Source organism: Cyrtonyx montezumae, unplaced genomic scaffold (assembly GCF_038088225.1).
Source record: "Cyrtonyx montezumae isolate F1298 unplaced genomic scaffold, pur_monq_1.0 scaffold_3, whole genome shotgun sequence".
NCBI lineage: Eukaryota > Metazoa > Chordata > Aves > Galliformes > Odontophoridae > Cyrtonyx > Cyrtonyx montezumae.
In genome coordinates, this window is record NW_027072034.1 from 105,185,164 (window position 1) to 105,204,099 (window position 18,936).

General features: G+C 44.1%; 1 protein-coding gene across 1 annotated transcript; it reads right to left on the minus strand.

Moving 5' to 3' along the window:
- Positions 1-562: 562 nt before the first annotated feature.
- WEE2 (WEE2 oocyte meiosis inhibiting kinase) lies at positions 563-17,369 on the minus strand. Its single transcript, XM_065742721.1, is given in 16 exon segments — positions 563-709; positions 1,948-2,036; positions 2,818-2,905; positions 3,491-3,631; positions 4,842-4,905; positions 5,401-5,435; positions 7,588-7,744; positions 7,821-7,991; positions 8,648-8,733; positions 9,043-9,144; positions 9,805-9,951; positions 10,463-10,584; positions 11,169-11,341; positions 14,136-14,184; positions 14,345-14,541; positions 17,004-17,369. Coding segments are annotated over 16 exon segments (1,992 nt in total). The 5' UTR covers positions 17,331-17,369; the 3' UTR covers positions 563-665.
- Positions 17,370-18,936: the final 1,567 nt, after the last annotated feature.

Below are 18,936 nucleotides of genomic sequence, written 5' to 3' on the forward strand. Positions count from 1 at the left end.
GTACCAGAATGAAGCACCTTTGAATTCATAATTCTTCACCAATAACACTATAATAACTATCACTCCCCTAGTCACAGAATCCTGGATCCACACAGTACTGCAGGCCTCTCAAAAGGAACAAAGGAGGCAGTCATTCTTCCAGCTCCTCCTGATGGCAAATGATAGGCATAGCACCCTAACAAGAGCAATGATGCCATCTTAGGGTCACAAAATGTAAAGGCCGTAATACTGAAAACAAATACCTGACTAAAGCAGGGTTTAGTGAAAGTCAGCATCTAATTTGATCAAATGCTATAGGTCAGCAGAGAGCTGAATAAGTTGCTCAGTCCCATGGGACAGAAGAGAGGTTATTAGGGCAGCCAATGACACAAGATTTGAAAACAATTGAAGATTCAGAGATCACATCCACTTTTGTATCCATGCACCCAGGAATTAATGCAGTTTCCTAGGTTGCGCCCTTCTCCTTAAGAAGGAAAAGGAAAAGCAATGAAAAAGAAAGAAAATGCACACAGGAAAACTAAACAATAAAATACACACAATCACCCCAAGTGTGTATCAAACATTTTATTTTTTTAAAGAAACTACAGCAATATACATGATTACAGAATTATGAAGCACTGTGAAGCGCAAGGAATGAAACGGCCTCAGTCCAAGCTCCAATGATCTCATACCTTTTCTTTGATATTATCACTCAGAAAAATTACGTTATCTGAAAAGAAATAGAGAATTTAATCTTCAGGACTGTTTTGCAATGTTGCATGCCTGCACAACCACAAAGATAATCTATTTGTGTTAAAATAAGCTATAAATGCAAACGTTTCACAGAATAAACTGTCTGATACGAGGCTCTGCCTTTATCTCCTCAAAAAGATGACAATTCAAGATGACCAGATATGCTATAAAGCAAATGGGTTAACTTGATGAAAATCTGCAGAACAGAGATAACAAAAGCATTCTGAAATAACATTTTGATTCTTTGACTGTGATCTCTGTCAGTTACAGCTTATTTCCAGTTTGTTTTCTTATTCTCAGTATGCACTACCATGCCATCAGCTCATGGGGATGTAAAAACTAGTGTTTCACCAAGGATCAGTAGCTTCTGGAACATCTTGAGATACTGAACATTACCAAAAAAACACTGGGATAAACAGAAATTAAAACAATGAAGATTTGCTTCTCCCCTTGAGCTGTTTATAAGCAGCAACCTGTAGCACTGCTAGCTGGAAGTGCTCATGTAAAAGTTAGATTACTATTGCTTTAAAGAAGCTGGATTGTAGAAACATCCATTATTTCTCTTGTCATATATAGTTTTATTCTTTGTTAAGCTACAGTTGCATAACAGAAATGTTTGCTTTACTACCCAGTTATTTCAGCTCTCCTTCAAAAGCCACAAGGCAGTAGCTCCACCCATAGAAAAGATGTAGGAGCAAACTGTCCTCAGCTATCCTCACACTATTTTAAGGCTCAAGAAAAAGTTCAGTTCCCCAGTTCTTTTCTTCATTGTTTCTACCCAAGGGACAACTCTAGTCCATCAAGCATCTTTCACAACCTTAAAGTTGGTGAAGCCTCCAATCTTGAAGAAAAAATTCCTTGCCAAACCTGAGAGAAAGCTACTTGAACAAATTCTACTTTGGCTAGAAAAAGAATCTAGCTGACGTGCAGTACTCCATGCCAATGGTCTTAAAACAGATAAATCTGCCTGCTCCACTAATTGGGTTGCGTAAGCAAACTATGCAACAGTCTGCAACTATATACTCTCACTTTCTGTCTTTTCACAAGCAGTGCTAGGGGACATCTAGCGGTATAGTCTGGAAACTGCGGAGAGCCTCTTTCAAAACCCCTTAACCCACGGATTCTGAGGACAAAGACAAACCAGTCTCTATTTCAGAGGTTCTCCACCCCCTCTCCATTTAAAGAGGCAAAGCAGAAGAGTGTGCTGCTTCTTACCTGCTATAATTGTTGTCGCCTGCCTCCTCACGTTGTTTTTATCTGTATATTCACCATAGTCTAGTTTCCCTTCAACATAGAGCCGAGAACTGAAAAGACAACAATTTGGTTCTACTCAGGGAAATTTATCAGTTTTCTCCTTTATATTTGATTCTGAATCCACAGGTTTTTGCCTCATTTGTTTGTAGTATGTTTGCTAAGTTACTTTTAAGCACACTTCTATCTTAGCACACCTCTCAGTCACCAAAAGTAGTCAAGAAGGTCAATGGTATCCTGACTTACATCAGAAAAAGTGTGGTCAGCAGGACGAGATAAATGATTGCCCCTCTGAACTCAGCACTGGTTAAGACTGCACCTTGAGTATGTGCTCAATTTGGGGTCCCTTGGTACAAGGAGGATACTGAGTTGTTCAAGTGTGTGCAGAAAAGAGCAACGGAGCTGGTGAAAGAACTAGAAAACGAGTTATGAGGAATGGCTGAAAAACAGTGGCTGATTATTCTGGAGAACAGGAGACTGAGGGGGGACTTCACTCTAAAGCTACCTGAAAGGAGAACGTAGCAAAGTGTATTTCAGGCTCTTCTGTCAGATGACAAGTGACACAAGGTAAGGACATGGCCTCAAGTTGCATAATGCTTAGGCACTGGGTGGGCTGCTCAGGGTGGTGGCAGAGTACCCACTCCTACAGTTATCTTAAGAGACGTGTGAATATGGCACTTAAAAACATGCTTTAATGGTGGACTTGACAGTGTTACATGGTGGTTGGACTTTATAATTTCACTGGTCATTTCCAACCTAAATGTTACTGTGATTCTATCAATTCTTACATCAACTGATTATTAAAACATTATGTCCTCAATCACATTCACTTACCCTTTCTTCACATATTGATAGGTAACATCTCTGAGGCCTGGTCTGAAGACAGAGATCCTGTGCCACGTTGTTTTCTGACTGATATCACCTAAGGTACATAAAAATAACAAAGCTGGATGCCACAACTGCAAGATTCAGAAGTCAGTTTTAACATCTTGATGTTTTCAAATAACGAAAAGGGATTTAAAAAATGGAAGTATACTGTGTAGTACTCCATATTCCACTCATTTGTGTTAACAACACAGTTCAAACCAAGACATCAGTTTTCTTGAAAGCTTATAAGACTTTTTTTTTCCTCTCCTTATAGACTCCACATTGTACAAAAGCTAGAGAAAAGGAGACAACTGTAAATGAAGACTAATAGAAGAATCAAAGAGAAAATGTATTCATTAGTTTCTTCCCCTCTTGGAATACAAATGAGTATAGAACTGCTATACTTCTGGCAACCCCAACAAGAAAGATCTGCCAAGTCAGCACTCTTTCCTCCTCTCCAGAGGGTCAAAAAACAAATCCCTTTTAGGTACATGCTGTTGAAGATTCAGGCAGGGACACACAAACTATCTCAGTGGAACTTCCCTGTACCTGAGAGATGTACAGAGCAGTCTGAAGGAAAAGCATAGTGCAACTGAATGTGCAAACTTCAGAACACAGCAGCAGGTTGTTGCAGACTCACCTGTCTGTGCTACCTCATTATCCCCTGTTCGCCACATCTCATTGGTTGCAAGAGAAAATATGGTAACAGGATTTTTTCCGTCCACTTGCCTCATGATAGGATCCTGTCCAACCCGACCAAGTAACTGAACACGATTCATGGCTGAAACACAAAACAGTAAACGCACAGCAAGATGCACTCAGCAGGATGGGGTAAACCAGAATCAGTCATTTCCCCCCACTTCAATAGTAGGAGAATAAGGAATCCAAAGAGGCTTGTACAGGTGAATTACGATCCTTCTAACCACAGCAAGGCTTAAATCAGCAGCTTTTGTCAAGGATACTTTTGTCAACGATACTAACTTCTCACACCTTCTGACCATTTTCCAGTTGTTATAACTTTCGGCAAGCCAGACCCCGCAGCAGTTACTGCTGTATTATTGTTATCATTGTTAAACAACTTCACTTACAAAGCTGAAGGTTCTTTTTTTTCTCCTGGTTCTTCATCATCTTTTTCACAGTATGGCTTAAGTTGGAAGGGACCTCAAAACCCACCCAGTCCCATCTCCCTGCCATGGGCAGGGCTGCCACACAGCAGATCAGGCTGCCTAGGGCCCCAGACAACCTGGCCTTAGGCACCTCCAGGGATGGGGCACCCACAGCTTCTCTGGGCAGCCTGTACCTCACTGCCCTCTGAATAAAGAATTTCTTCCTAACATCTAACCTAAATCTTACCTCTTTTAGTTTAAAGCCATTCCCCATTATTCTGTCATTATCAGACCATGTAAAAAGCCAGTCTTCCTCCTGCTTATAAGTTCCTTCCAAAATACTGGCAGGAAACACCTATACATGATGTGAAATTATTCTGCACTTATTTAGAAACACTTTGGCTTCTTTTAAGCTATAAAACTATAGCAGTTCATTTTTCATTTTGTAATTAAAATAATACCTCCAAAACAACATTCCACTACTACGTTACATCCTTTGATTTAAAGGGTTGCTAATTTTAATAGATATGCCAGCAGTAGATAGACAATTTATTTTTGGTAAAGGAAAGCTGGAAGAGGTGGAAGAGAACCACTCTGACACAACAGCACATTCAACTCGCTGCCACTAATAAAGCAAGACCATCATCCTGTTTCAGGCTGCACACCTTGCCAGGGCTTACTGGCTTTTCCTTTTAAGGGCTTGCTTGACTTGACATGGACCAAGACAGGAAGCTCCTCACGAGTTTGAAACAACATTCTATTTCTGCAGTCATGAGTTATCATTTGTATCTGTTCCTCACCTGGCATATTTCAACAACTCTAAAACCAGGATAAAAACTAAGAGTAACAGTTACGCGTCATCTCACACACACAGGAGCTACTTACATCGTTCAAGTACCAGTGAACCAACTGTATCACCAGACTCATGTCTCACAAACTGGCAGAACACCTGAAGAACAGACAGAAGTTAGTTTCGTTAGTTTCCAGGATGCAAAGCATGAGCACTTCTCACATCACGTGCCTTTACTGCTCATCTTCTGAGTGCCAGCAGAGATTTTGCAGTGGCATTCTTTTCCAGCGACTTGCAGGGACACAGGGAGAGCTCACTTGCACTAAATAGTGAGGCATGGAGAAGCTGCGGGTGCCCCATCCCTGGGGATGCCCAAAGCCAGGCTGGATGCGGCCCTGGGCATCTTGATCTGCTGCACGGCAGCCCTGCCCACGGCAGGGAGACGGGGTTGGGTGGGCTTCGAGGCCCCTCCATCCCAACCCATTCGGGAAGTTACAGTCTGTGAAACCATTACTCAAAGGCTACTCAGTAAACAGCCGCTAAGGAGGTTTATCTACGGCCATCATTTTCGGAGGACGTGCCTTAACTACTGCAACGCCGCCTCCTCCCAGCAGGGCCCGGGCTGAGCGAGAGCCCCCGCCCCGCACGCCCTACCTGCCAGGCCGGCCGCCGCCACATGCCGCCGCCAGCTACGGAGAGCCCCGGCCGCCCCAAGCCTGCGGACACACGAGCAGCCCGCCCGGAAGCGGAAAGGAGCGGCTGCGTCCGCGCGCGACGGCTCCGGCGGAAACACGACCCTCCCGGGTACGGGCTGGGGAAGGGCGGGAGTAAGTGGGGCCCGCGCTCGTGGAGTGCGTGGTGAGAGGGGGAGCTAGGGAAAGAGAGCACGGAAAACAAAATACGATAAAAGCATGCGTTAAAATCTTTATTGGCACCTTTCGCTTTTAAAGGGATAAGATTTAATAATTTAAAAACAGAACTCTTCATCAAACGCTTGAGCACAAACACAGGTTCGGTAAAAGCTCACAAGAGGCAAGGCAGCAGCATTATGCTCTCCCTCGTAGCAGTACACCGTTCGCATCCGGCTTTCAGCCAGACACACAACCAACAAGTATCCAGAACTTGACGTCCAGCAGGAGGATTAGATTTATCCCATCTTGCAGATAATCACTTTAAGTAGACAACACTGGAGAAAGAAAGAAAAAGCACAACAAACTGCCAAGGCTTAAATGATTTCTAGCTTCAGTCATCATTGCGTAAAAGCTGAATTTTCAGGCAGGTGGAGCTGCTCCATGAGCAAGATCCCACAAGTATCCATTTCCTACAGGCACCAGAGTCACCTACGTACACCTGCATGCAGAAGGCACCACCCCGACCTGGCACCAAGTCCTTTCCTATCAGCACAAGCCAAGATTCAGGGACTGGCCTGCAAAAGTCCAGCCACTTCAGCCTTGTGATTGTGCTCGTTGCTCAAAGTTAAGGGAGGGGAAATTTCCAGCTCAATCAGTGAGGCCCCCTTAACTGAAAGATATTCCTTTTCTCTTTGCCTCCCTCAATGAAATGCCATTCCAAATGCATCCTGAGTCCACCAGGACTGCTGTGTAACAGACCTGCCTCCAAACACATAGTTAACACTGTACCACTGTTCCACCTGCCTCACTCCTTAGGACCAGCACAACATGCTGACTTCCCTCTAAAGATATACAGGAGGCCAGTGGTAAGAAAATAAAAATCAGTGTCCATCTAAACAAAGGGATGTAGAGGAAACGCTATCCTTCCCTTTCTGTGTCAGAACAGTTCTTAACCTAGGACAAGACCAGTTCCAGTTACACAAGAAAATAAACAATACTGAGGAAAATATTCTTAAATCACAACTTACACTTCAGAGCTAATCATTCTTCCCATTCCTCAGACAGTATCTCACCATAGTTAATGAGGGAACAACAACAACAAATCACAACAAGGAGAGCTAGCATGGGGCATCAGTCCATGCAGAGCCTGCACTTCCAGTGTCATTCAGCAGCCAGAGCCTTTCAAACAAGTTCAGTAACCCACAGTAAAGCTAAATGAGCGGCAGCTCTTCCCTCCCACCAGGCGCTTGTTGTTCTTCTTCGGAGAGGTCTCAGACTCCTGCAAGTTGGCATTTCCTAAGGGCTGGTCCTTCATGAGGGTCTGGGCGAGGCGAGCTGCTTTCAGTTCCCTGCAGAGAAGAGATGGAAGAAAGCTACATCGTGCATGAATGCCCATCAGCTGCAGAAGGCTGTGAACTGCCTTGCACAGAAGAATTACCACAGTACTGCGGAGTGCTGACTTTTCCAGCACTGACATGGAAAATTAGATGTTTCTCCATGATTTCCTACTGCAGACTGGATCAGCTGCCAAGGTTTACTTAAGTAACTGGCACATCAGGTCACTAAAAAGCATCCAGGCCAGCACTGCTAGGTCCAGTATCTCAAAACATCGCTGCCAGCAGTGGTGAAAGAGCATGGGTAAGGGAGTGTCTGCAACCACCTGGGAGGTGGTTTAGCACAGAAGTCAACATCTCAGTTAAGTACAATATCCTGGCAGATGATCTGATACTAGCATTTGCCATCATCTATGGCTGTAGTAGGTATGCAAATTCACTGCTCTAATTTAGCCAAACTCCGAAAGCCAGAGTTGATCTAAGCTGCACTGGCACTATAGCTAGCTAGCTACAGCCCTGCCACCCTTGTAGATCCAGGCACCGTAACTGACGGGATATTTCTGCTGCTGGATCTCCCTACACCACCTCCCCTACATTCAAGCAGGGTCATCAGCATTTGCTCAGCTGATCAAATCTATCTTCTCCCCCTTCACAACCACACAAGCCCTACCTTTCCAGCATGGCAGTCTTACACTTCTCCACTTTCAGCTGCTTCTGGAGCAGCACAGCTTTTCCGAGCGAAGGACGGAGGATTGGATGCTTAGTAAGAGCTGTGGCAGAGGGTCTTTCCGTTGGGTCAGGATGGATCATGAGCTAGAAGGCAAAGGTCAGTGTTTACAGCTCCTTGCCAACTGGAAAAGCCACCATCCTGTTAAGGCTACCGCCTCACCTTGAGGAGCTCAATAAAGCCATTGGGGAGCTTCTGAGGGATTGATGGGATATTGCCCTTGCGGATGTGGTGCCACATGGCCCCATTGTGAGGCAGTGGTCCTGCACCTGCTGCCAGAGCTACTGTGAGTGCCAGGGCAAAGATGTCCGCCTTTGGCAAGTGGAAGTATTGCTGCAGAGTGAAGAGGAATAGTTATTCAGGGAACATCTTGTTATATTGAACAGAGGTGTGTTGGCATACCAGCTCAAAAAGCAGCAGCTGAACAGATGCATGATACAGCCTTCACCGCTCCCAAGTCAGATTTATCCTCCTGTCTCTTGTGTTGATCAGCTCAGGTATTCATCTAAGCTGGTATTATAAACTGATTTCCTTTTTGTTCACTGGCCAGAGTGGTGGAACTGATGTAGATTTAAGAAGAGGACAAGTAACTCCCAGCAGTGCCTCCCATCCCTCCACACTGCCTCATAAGTGTTCAGTGTACAAGGCATTGTGCAGGTGCAAATATTCATCAGTAGTCACATTCAGCAGTTCCACATCAACTGGATGTGTAATATGAAACGTGCTCTAAAAGTGTCTGACTTACCACTAGCAGCTAAAATAGTTACAATAATCTGAACTTGCTTCTGAAGCACATTAGAGCAATATGAAGTATGTTAGGACAACACTTTTATTACCAATTAAGTTAACTTGACCAATTTCACAGTCAGACCCAATGTAGGAAAAAAAATAAATCATGATTCTGGCACATCCCTTGCCTTAACTACAGTTTCTCTTACTCTGCTTGCTCACTACCTTGTTCTCCAAGCCACTCCATCAACAACAGTTACCTCCTGCAAAATCTCATTGGCCAAAAACCGCCTGTCTCCTTCCTCCACTTGAGGGTTTGTTATTGAAGTCACATGGCCAAGGTCACCTAAAAAAAACAAACAAAAGAATGACTAAGAGCAAACTGAAGTAGATGAATAAAATCCTGCTTTCTAGAAGATACTAACAGAGCTACCAAAAGCAGCAAAAGAAAGGAAAGTTGCTTCTAAACAGAAATCTGGGCATGGAAAACAAGTCAGTCACTTCAGAGGAATTAATTCTGGTAAGTACAGGAGTTACTTAGGATGATGCTGTCAGTTCTGTATAGAAATCCCCTCATCAGCCAGCACAGAGCAATATCAAACAGAAATGGGCAACCTTAAATGTGAGGTCGTCGTAAAGTGAGCAAAAAACCTACCAATCTTATACATCACACCAGAAGAGAACTCATCATCACTGTCACTCTCCTCCTGCCCAGCTTGGCCCTCAACTACTAGCTTGTGACAGATGAAGATATTACCTGCAAGACAAGTGAAGTTTAGCAACAAAAATCAATTGAGCAGCCAGACAACTCTGTAGAAATCCCATCTGTAAAGCTAGCTATGCTTCAAAGACCAAGTTACAAACATGCCTCCTGCTCAGTCCTACATATACAATAACCCATTGTAATCACCTTTTCTCCCTGCACTAGGAGCACAATTTCAGCAGGACATAGCATCCACTATGAGAATCTAACCACATGACTGTGGTGGGAACCCTGCCGTGGATATGCCCATGCTCAGCTGCACAGAAGAGATTTTTACTATTCTCACAGAAATTTAATCCTTCAGGGCAGATACAGAAAAAATATTCACTTCTCGCTCCAGCTCTCACAAAGATCAAGCATTATACAACAAAACAGCAACAAATAAGGAAGTCTTCATCCTTGAGCAGTCCTACTAGCTCCTCCAGTAGTGGAAAGGATTCCCATGAATGGTGACAAACACAAGACAAGCCAAACGATAGCAACTATCACAGAAGGTTCAGATTTAGAACAGCGATGGTGGAAAGCTTAAAAACCCACAAGACAATCACTTTCTAAGGCAAAGTCCTCTCCCCTTTAAATTACAGTAAGAAGTCTAGCCAACAGAGGCACAGAAGGGGCAGCTTCCAAAGGGTAAAGGAAGAGTGCTACACTTACTAGGTTTGATATCCAAGTGCACAAGGCCAGAGTTGTGGATGTATTTTAGTCCCATAGAGACTTGTAACAAGATTTCTTTCAGCTTTGCTTCAGGAAAATACTGCCCACTCTTTGCATTTTCCAGAAGCACATCTTGGAGACTCCCACCTAGAAGAAAGCAGTCAGTCTGAGATTCAAAGACTTCATGGAGCAAAGAAATTAAATTTCCAGCAGCAGAAGTGATTAAAGATTGCAACGCATGACAATGAAGCAGATAAGTTGTGGCTGTCATTAACATTGCTTGGCTATTTCACAGGACTAGCAGATATCATTGCCTCTCTCATCATCTTCATTTCCACCTCTTCTCCTTTAGTCAGCCACTAGAAGACATCAGTCCCCATGATTTAATGATCACCTGTGCCAGACTTACAATCAGTACTCTAAACAGCCACCAGCACTTATCACAGCTCCCAGACCAAGGTAGCATTCAAGTGAAGAGAGCAAATCCAGGTGAGCATTCTATTCTGCCTGTAGCATGAGTGGACAGTTCAACCCATTGCTTAGTTCCATCCCTGAGCCTGCTGAGCCCTTTTCTCTTAGCCAAGATATTAACATAAGATACACTCATCTCAACTGCACCCATCCAATGTCTCAGCCTTTAAAAAGCCCCAGCTCTTACCATTGCAATGCTCGTTTTGTATAATCATGTGATCATCTTCTGCCCATGCTGAGTAGTAGCGCACAACATGGGGATGGTGCCCAAGGACCGCATGAGCATAAACCTCACGCAATGCCAGCTGCCTGGAGAAGCATGCAAGGAAAAAGTATTGGTGACAGGGTGTCAGTGTCCTGTGTGGGACCATAAAATGAGTTCTGGTTTGTAGCCCAACTTGGGACAGGGAAAGCAGACATGTTTTGGACTTGGGGATTTTGGCAGATGAACTCCCACAGCTGCTGAAGCAAACCCTTGAAATGGATGTTCAGGAATACATCAAGCAGCTGCCAATACAAGTAACACTAAACAAGTCTTCCATTAAAGTGGAAAAGGTACTTTCAAAGACATTGCTTCATGCAGAATAACTCTAGGTGGTCAGTGTGGATGCAGACAGGCAGTGTGGCAGGACCTTACCTGTGGTACTCTGTTTAACAGTTGTTTTAAAGACAGACTGGCTGCACGGGGTCTGAGGAGTTTGGGTAAGCTGCCACATCACTCTGTAGCACATGCGACTTCTCTTAGACATTCATATTCATTTGTCCTAAAATGGTATCTTTCTTCACCCTCCCACCTCTTATTTAAACAGCAGCCAGTTTTTGCTCCCACCACTCTTCAGATACCTATAGATTCACACTCCTTCCTTTCCCATCATTTCAGCTAGCACACTCACTCATCTGAGGATCCTGCCAGAGGCCTCTTGGAGCGTTTGATGGCATAAACACATCCGTCAAGGCGCTTGATACACTTGTAGACAGAACCAAATTCCCCTACACCAATCCTCTCTAGTTCCAGGAATTCCTTCTGGTAGCGGGAAACCATATTGCTGTCTTTCAGAGGACATCTCTAGAAGATCATAAGTACAGCAGAGACAGAAGCATCAATTGAAAGACGCAGGTAACATAACACGTGAATTATTTACCCATACGAAATACCCATCTTTCTCCATTTGCCATCCTGGGCACTCTACATAGGCATGCAGTCTTTCAACTGCTATCTCCTACCTCAAGGTCCTTCTGGCCACCTAACAAAGGCTATCTTGGTCCAGCTCAGTCAAGATATATTTATTCTAATCATAGGGTTCAAAATGGCAGCTAAGGAGTAAGGAAACAGTTTAGTCAGGTGTATGTGCCTTGGATAACTACTGTCACATCCCTTCTCTCAGCAGCTCTGTCCAGTTCCTATGCCCACAACTGATGGAGCCAAACAGGAAAGAACTGCAGAAAGAGTATTTGCCTTTTGCTCAGTTACTGCAGAAACTCATTATCAGCCTTCATATGTGGAAGTCCAGCACTGCTATATGCATCACTCCCATACTGAGCTTGGGTTTAAATGAGAGCTATTGACTATTTGGAGCTCAGGAGAAATTGGTGCTACCCCAGCTACACAAAAGCTGCTTTATGTTAGCAGTCAGGTTTGCCTGCAGCAAGTACACTCTGCACCAACTCTGGCACTCATTGGATTTGAAGCAGCAGCTGTCGACTATCTCCACTTTAGCAGGTCTGAGTGTTTTGCATTCCCAGCTATTTCCTCACCAAGAGCCACTTCTCTACCAAGGGATAAAAGCCTGCAGAGCAGCTGGATCATCATTATTGTTACAGTAATGGTTAGTAGGGAAATAGATGCTGCTGCTACTGCTTATAGAGTGATGTCTACCAGCAGGAGAGATAAGAAAAGAAGTAGTAGAGCATGAAGTGAACAAGAAACAGGACTAATTTCCCTTTATTCTTCTGCATCCTCTACCGTGACAATATAGTGGTTCACATCGCACATTTCATTACACATGAACCACTGCTGTGATTCCTGCTAGACTTCAGCATGACCTTAAATGGAGGAGTCGATTCCCCCTGCCAGAAAGACATTGCCTATATGAAACAGCAGCGCCTCACATCAGGCCAGATTTTGTAAGAAAGATATTTATTTCCTGAGTTAATATATAGAACTCCCACTACACAAGTCTATTCCTGCATTCATTTTAATCATAACTGAAACTAAGTCACAAACTGAGACTTTCTTCTAAACAGGCCCAAATGTCACATCCTAGACAAGCCACAGCTGTGTCATACACCTGCAATGAAGACTGGGTTTTCTGCAATACCATTTTTATCGGCTAGAGGGCAACATTATTCTTCCAGTGAACCTATTTCACAGTTACAGTGAACAAAATACACAAGAGATGCCTGGCTAAAGGTTCTGCTCAGGAAAAACAGATTTTTACCTCACCCAAATACAGATTTGACTTGGACTTGACTTCCTTTCCAGAAGCCAGCAGGATGAGAAGTGGAGAAGTAAGGACAGCAGGACCCAGCTCTGCCAGCTGGCCAGGCGCACACTCAACCTTGCTCCTTGCCCCTTATAGCCAGGCCAGCACACCCTGCCACAGAGGTTTTCCAGCCAAATATAGACTTTAGAAACAGACAATTTGGTTTTATATTTTAAAACAGCATCTGCCCTCCTGTAGATACAGGAAGCATATAGTGGGGTCTTCTGAAGGACCCAAAAATGCACAGACAGCCCAGCTGAACAAGAAAGCCTTTGATGGGGGTGGGCAAGAACAAGTCCAAATACTCTTTCACAACTCTACCGACCACCCCAAAGATCACCCATAGAAGGAGAGCAAAGGACATCAGCCAGCTGAGGCTTAACTAGAGTATGCCAAGCTCATTTTCTAGCATCACCAAAGCTTCAGTGGAGAGCCAGATTAACACTTAATCACAGCTGGCCTCATTAAAGCCAAATTCATGCACCAATCAGAGTGGCATTTTCAGCGGGTCAAAACTTGCTATATCAAGTCTGAAAAACAGAGTCATACAGGGCTATGAATCTAGGTAGCTTTGCATTTACTGATGGTATCACTTAAGCCATAGTTGGAGCCAGGCTCTCTTCAGATCTGAGATCACATCAGAGTCCCTTCTCCATACCTCAGCTTCCTTACAAAACTGAGGCATAAGCTGTCCAAATTCACTAACTAGCATGAAACACTACTTGAGGTATTCTAAAATCAGAAGTATCCTCTAGTATCTTCTTGACTTGCCTTTTTGATGTTGGTCTTGTCAGATATTTGCCTACTGAGAGAGATTAAAGAATTTGCTGCATCATTTCAGGAGTTTGCCATTGTGACTGCTGCAATTGAAAGTCAGCCCTCAATACTCATCCACATCAGAGTCATTTGTCTCACTCTGGTATAGGTCTATATATTATTTGCAATATAGAAACTATATTACATTCCCATACAATGATGCTTAGTATATGGATTCATATCTACATCAATACACCTCCTTCAAACCACTCAGGTACTGTCGCTATTAAGACTCATTCAGTAATACAGGAATACAGTAATTACCCCCCCCTCCCCCCCAAGGAGTCCAAACCATTTCATGACCTACTGACCAAAATGGATGCTTTAGGATTACTTGTATAAGTTTCAAGTCTGCTTTAGCACAAGTTCACTTTAGCAATCGCTTCCAAGTTTGGTGTCTCAAATGTTGATTCTGAGCTGAATGTCTGATGTTATTCTACTACAGGTGCCCATCCTCTGTCACACTATAATTTAAACCCCAATAGTTGAGTAACTTTCTCAAAGCACCAAGACTCAGTAAGCTTATGATCTCATTGAAGGGGATTGTGAAGAGCCACTCACCTTGGTAGGTAGCTCCTGTTTTACCTGGCTTCGTAGATTGGGATTCCTTCTGTAACAGAAGTTCAGGAAAGCCTACATGAATCACTTTTTGCACCAAAAAAAATATTACTGAAATAATTCATCACTAGCAAATAAGTCTGGGTACTAAAAAAGTTTCAACAAGCTAAACAATGAAAACAAACTCCATCTGTTAAGAGTAGTTCACTTACATCTCTCTGGCTTTCCGCTTGCCATTAGGAAGAAAGAGCATTTGTCGGTACGACTCTGGTGTAAAGGGATTAATGTTGACAAGAGAAGATTGGGTAGAGTCATCCAAGTCAGTACCAGGAGTAAATCTCAGATGTCTGAGGCCTTTGGGTGGGACCTTTGCACCAGGTGAAGGAAAAGCTGTCTTTGATAACAGGCTCTGTATTGAGGGGAGAAAGCAGTAGGTGAGGCAGCAAGATATTTCTGTTGCCAAAAAGTCAAAATAAAATCAATGATTTCCTGCAAATCAAAGAAAACTCTTCTCCCTTTCTCAGAGTAGTTGAATCACTAAAACCCTACAACAAGTCCTAAGTTTTCTTCCTCTTCCATAAAGGGTTGAATTCCTCACCAAACCTTTTCAAACCTTTCCCTGCTCTCTAGGCTGCAGAACCATTTCTGCAAGCTCAAGAGGAACCAACTGTTCACCTTCCCCACCTACAAAGCCACAGAAATTTCATCATAGTTGCATTGACAGAAGAACCATTTCTGTCAAGCCTGGACTGTTGCATCAGTTTGGTCAGGACAGGTTTGTCCGGAAAGTGAGATGGGGCACCACCCAAGTTCTCTTCCATTTCCCCAGTGGTAATCAGCATCACCATGGGGAAGTTATTAGAAATATTTAAATATAGATGTTGGCAAGGTGAACAGAAAACTGTTTCCCTGGAGAAGGAAAACTACCGTTTCAGAACCCCAGGATCTTTAGTTTACCTTTCCACAAAAGACAGGCCACTAGGTTTCAGTCAACCTATCTAAAACCTTGGCCTAAGAGAAGCACCCCATCTTGATCTAAAGACAGAAAGATCTCCTTTATTTTCACAGTGATTTGATCCCATTTTTGAAATGTCTCATGATTTCATTTGGATTTGATTTATTTCTAAAGGGGTTTTTAGTTCTCTTTCACCTAGTTGAAAAGCTCTTAAAAACAGGCTTTTAACCAAGAACTCCCCACCATGACTATCAAGATATTAATCTTTTTGGTCCAACAGAGTGGTCTCATGAGCGAAGACATGACTCTAGAATCACAACCAGAGCTCCCTTCTATTCTTCCCCCAATGTTTGACTGAAAAAAAGAGCTTTACACAGTGTGGTGCATCAACCTACTGATGTTGCACTCAGGGATGTAGTTACTTCTGGGACATCCCTCCACTTCAACATCATCCTGGCAAGGGTCACCACTGATTTACTATAGCCCTGAAGTTCCTCTCACTTTCTCAAGGTCCAATCTATACACTTGCACTCTGTATTGCTCTGCATATAGGTGCATTAAAAGCAGTATGGGACCAAGTACTACTTGCCCAGCAATCTGAAGCTCTGTAGGCTTGTGGCTATGTTCTTGTGTAGCCACAAATCAAGAAGTGAATATAAAATATCACTGCAGCCTGCTGTTGCATGCATGCATTTACCAACTGCTCTACTAGGGCTCTACTTCAATATCTGACAGACTTGTCTCTAGTGACATCATCTGAGAGTAGCTGCTAATATTCACCATAAACCAAGGCAGCTATCATAATTAGCTGTAGCAGTTTTGAGGGCTGAATAAGTTTATAAAATATGATTGTCTTCCTACTCTGCCATGCAGTCTAGCTAGGGCATCTCTGTGTGTAGATGTGGCTCTGTTCTTTTTCTTTCAGATGTTCCAAGATCAACTCTAGCAGCCACCATGGCTGGATTTACAGCCTTTAGAGCCTGTCTTTTGTAGTATACAGGGAAACAAAGATATTTCCCCCCAGAATACAAAGGTAAGGAAAACTATCGATTTGGTGCTGATAAGCTCGAAACATGTCTTTAATCATCCAGCCAACATTACCTACACAGGAGTTGAAAGCACCCAGCATTACCAGCAGCACATCTGCTCCAAAAGGAGATGCTTCTCACCTATTTTGATGTGAGATTCATGAAGATTTCTTAGAGGATCATTGCAAGAGATTGTTAGAATACGGTCCTTTAGAGCCACATCCACCTTAAAATAGGCAGGACACTTCTCCAAGCCTATATGGCCACATATTCAGTCACATGTGACCTTAGGGCTATCCTTCTATCCACATAATCAGGTTTCCAGCTCCACCAGTGAAAGTATGCCCCAGCAGCAGCATTATTTCCAACCTTCTCATCAAGAGAAAACCTACTTGCATCCAAAAATGGGCTGAACAGAACAGACAGTGAGGGCAGTGGTTTGCCTCCAAGCTGCCCCTGTGTAACTAGCACCTTGAAGGGATATATTTATCCTTCTGGTAGCACTGTGCATACTACCTACAGAGATGCTACGCGTGTCCAGTACATTATGCAGAGCATGAGGGACCCAATAGCCAAGGCTGCTTGTTGTTTTTTTTTTAACTCAGGCTGAATCAATACTAATTAATTAATTCCAACACCAACAACTTGGATAGTGCCAAGACACCTGCTCCCACACACAGGTTTCTATTCACACTTAGAAAATAATCAGCTAAGGAGCCTGTGGGCCCAGTTTCTAACGGAAGAGGAGAAGGCCAAAAAGGATTTACACTAAAAAAACCTACTTCCCACAGAGCTAGCAGTAGATTTCCCACATTACATGCACACACAGCAGTGACCCAGTGATGCCACAACCCCTGCCTGCCTGGACACAGAAATGCACACCAGTACCTTGGGAGTGTGTGGGGTATCACAAAGCTGCAGCTTCTTCCAGGTGATGTGCAGCGGTGTCTCTGCATTGCCAGGGGTCCTGCTCACACCTGGGGATGACTTCAGAGTAGGGCTCACCCAGGATTTTGTCCTGCTCAGGAAAAGCTCACCAAGCTTCCTGTGAGGAGTTGCAGGGAGGGGACTGTTCCACTTCTGGAAGTCACAACTCTTGATTGGGCTGGAACTCAGTGTATCCTCCTCATGAATGCTTCTGTCTTCACCCTCTTCTCCACAGCTGGAGAAATCCAGCCTCTGAATGAAGTCATTGTTGTTCTCCCAGTCATCCATTTCACCATATGAAATAGAGCTGATAGAGTGGACCCTGGCCTGCCTGGTGGTGGGAGAGGAACAGAAGGAGAGAAAGACAGCATAACATTACATAGTCAGATTAGTTAGCCCCTTTCTCACCTTGACAGTCTTACTCATTGAGCCTATTCCCCTATCCATTTACACACAGGGGCACAGAGTACATAAAGCTAGCACTTAAATGCATTGATGAACTTCACCAAATCCCCACATATAATGCTATCCAGCTACTTCTCACATAACACATAGGGCTTTCACCCTGTTGGTGCAAATCAGACACAGCTCAGAAGCCACTGCCTTTCCCAGTGAGCCTCAAAGGGAACTTCACCCACCACTCTATCACCAAGCACCCCAGAACAAGGGGCTACAACCCTCCCATCACCCTTCTTGCTCTTAAATTTCTCAACCTGGAAACGCTACCCCCTTTACATACAGCTGTAAAAGCAGAAAGACCCCCAAGCAACCACCAGCCACCCTACAAACATTCCTCTCCCACCCCAGCATATTTATAACTACCTTACACACCTCAGGACCACTGCTAATGGAAAGCAGCTGGAGCTCAGCAGCACCTGTGCAGGGCTGCCTGTGCTGCTGGTTTGGGGTTTTGCTATGGACCTGAATGCTGTGCCTGCATCCAGCTCTTCTGTGAGTCATCCCCTTGCTTCTGCACTCTTTTCTCCTTCATCTTGTGGGGAGGTGATGTTTGCTGACAGCCAGGCTGCTCTGTGTTAATCCCACCAGAGATGCAGCCTCTGTGGGCTTTGCTTACATAAATGCTCAATCTGCTAGGGATGGATCCAGTGTTTCCTCTTTTTTAAGTCTGAATTTAACTTCTTGTGTTGAGATGTGTGTTAGGCTGGAAAGCATTACAGCCTGAGCAGGGATGTTAGCAGCTTAATCCTTAATGTGCTAGACTTTATGAGGGACGATACACAGGTCTGCATGTGGCTTCCTGTCTCAGTGTTCCATATGAATGCCCTGGGAGAGGAGAGGATGAACATGCCAATGCCACTGGCATATGTAGGTTGTCCAGCACAGCTCAGTGGACAAAGCCTCTGTGTAAATCTCATCGCTTGCTGCCTCTGTTAGCCTGCACTTCTAAGAGGAACCAGAATGAGCTTTAATGAGCTGGGAATGGGGTCAAAGAAGCCTTTTAGCATCAGGGAGAGCTGCTGGAAGGCCATGCAGAAGTTGGAAGTGGTCACAGTCCAGAAGAGATAAGGGTTTGTTAGCATGGGCACGTGCTTCCCAAAGCACAGGTGGAGGAAGGTTCCTACTGTAAAACAAAGGGACATGTCAAGCTGAGGTCACCCTGCCCTTGTACCTGGCCTGTTAGAACTGTGGGCACTCAAGTCTTTGAAGCTGCCCGCTAAGGCTGTGGCAGGCCATGCACTTGCTGTGAGGAGGACGTGCCAGGTGCTCAGTGTGGTTTTCACTGCCCCTCTCAGACTGTTTTTTTGTTTGCCTTTTGTCATTGCCAGGGGCTATGGGAAGATGTTGCCACAAGGAGGAACGTTGGTCAGAGTGTGAGGAAGGCTCATTTCGCATCTAACTAAAAGCCACCACATTATTACTTCTTATTTATCCT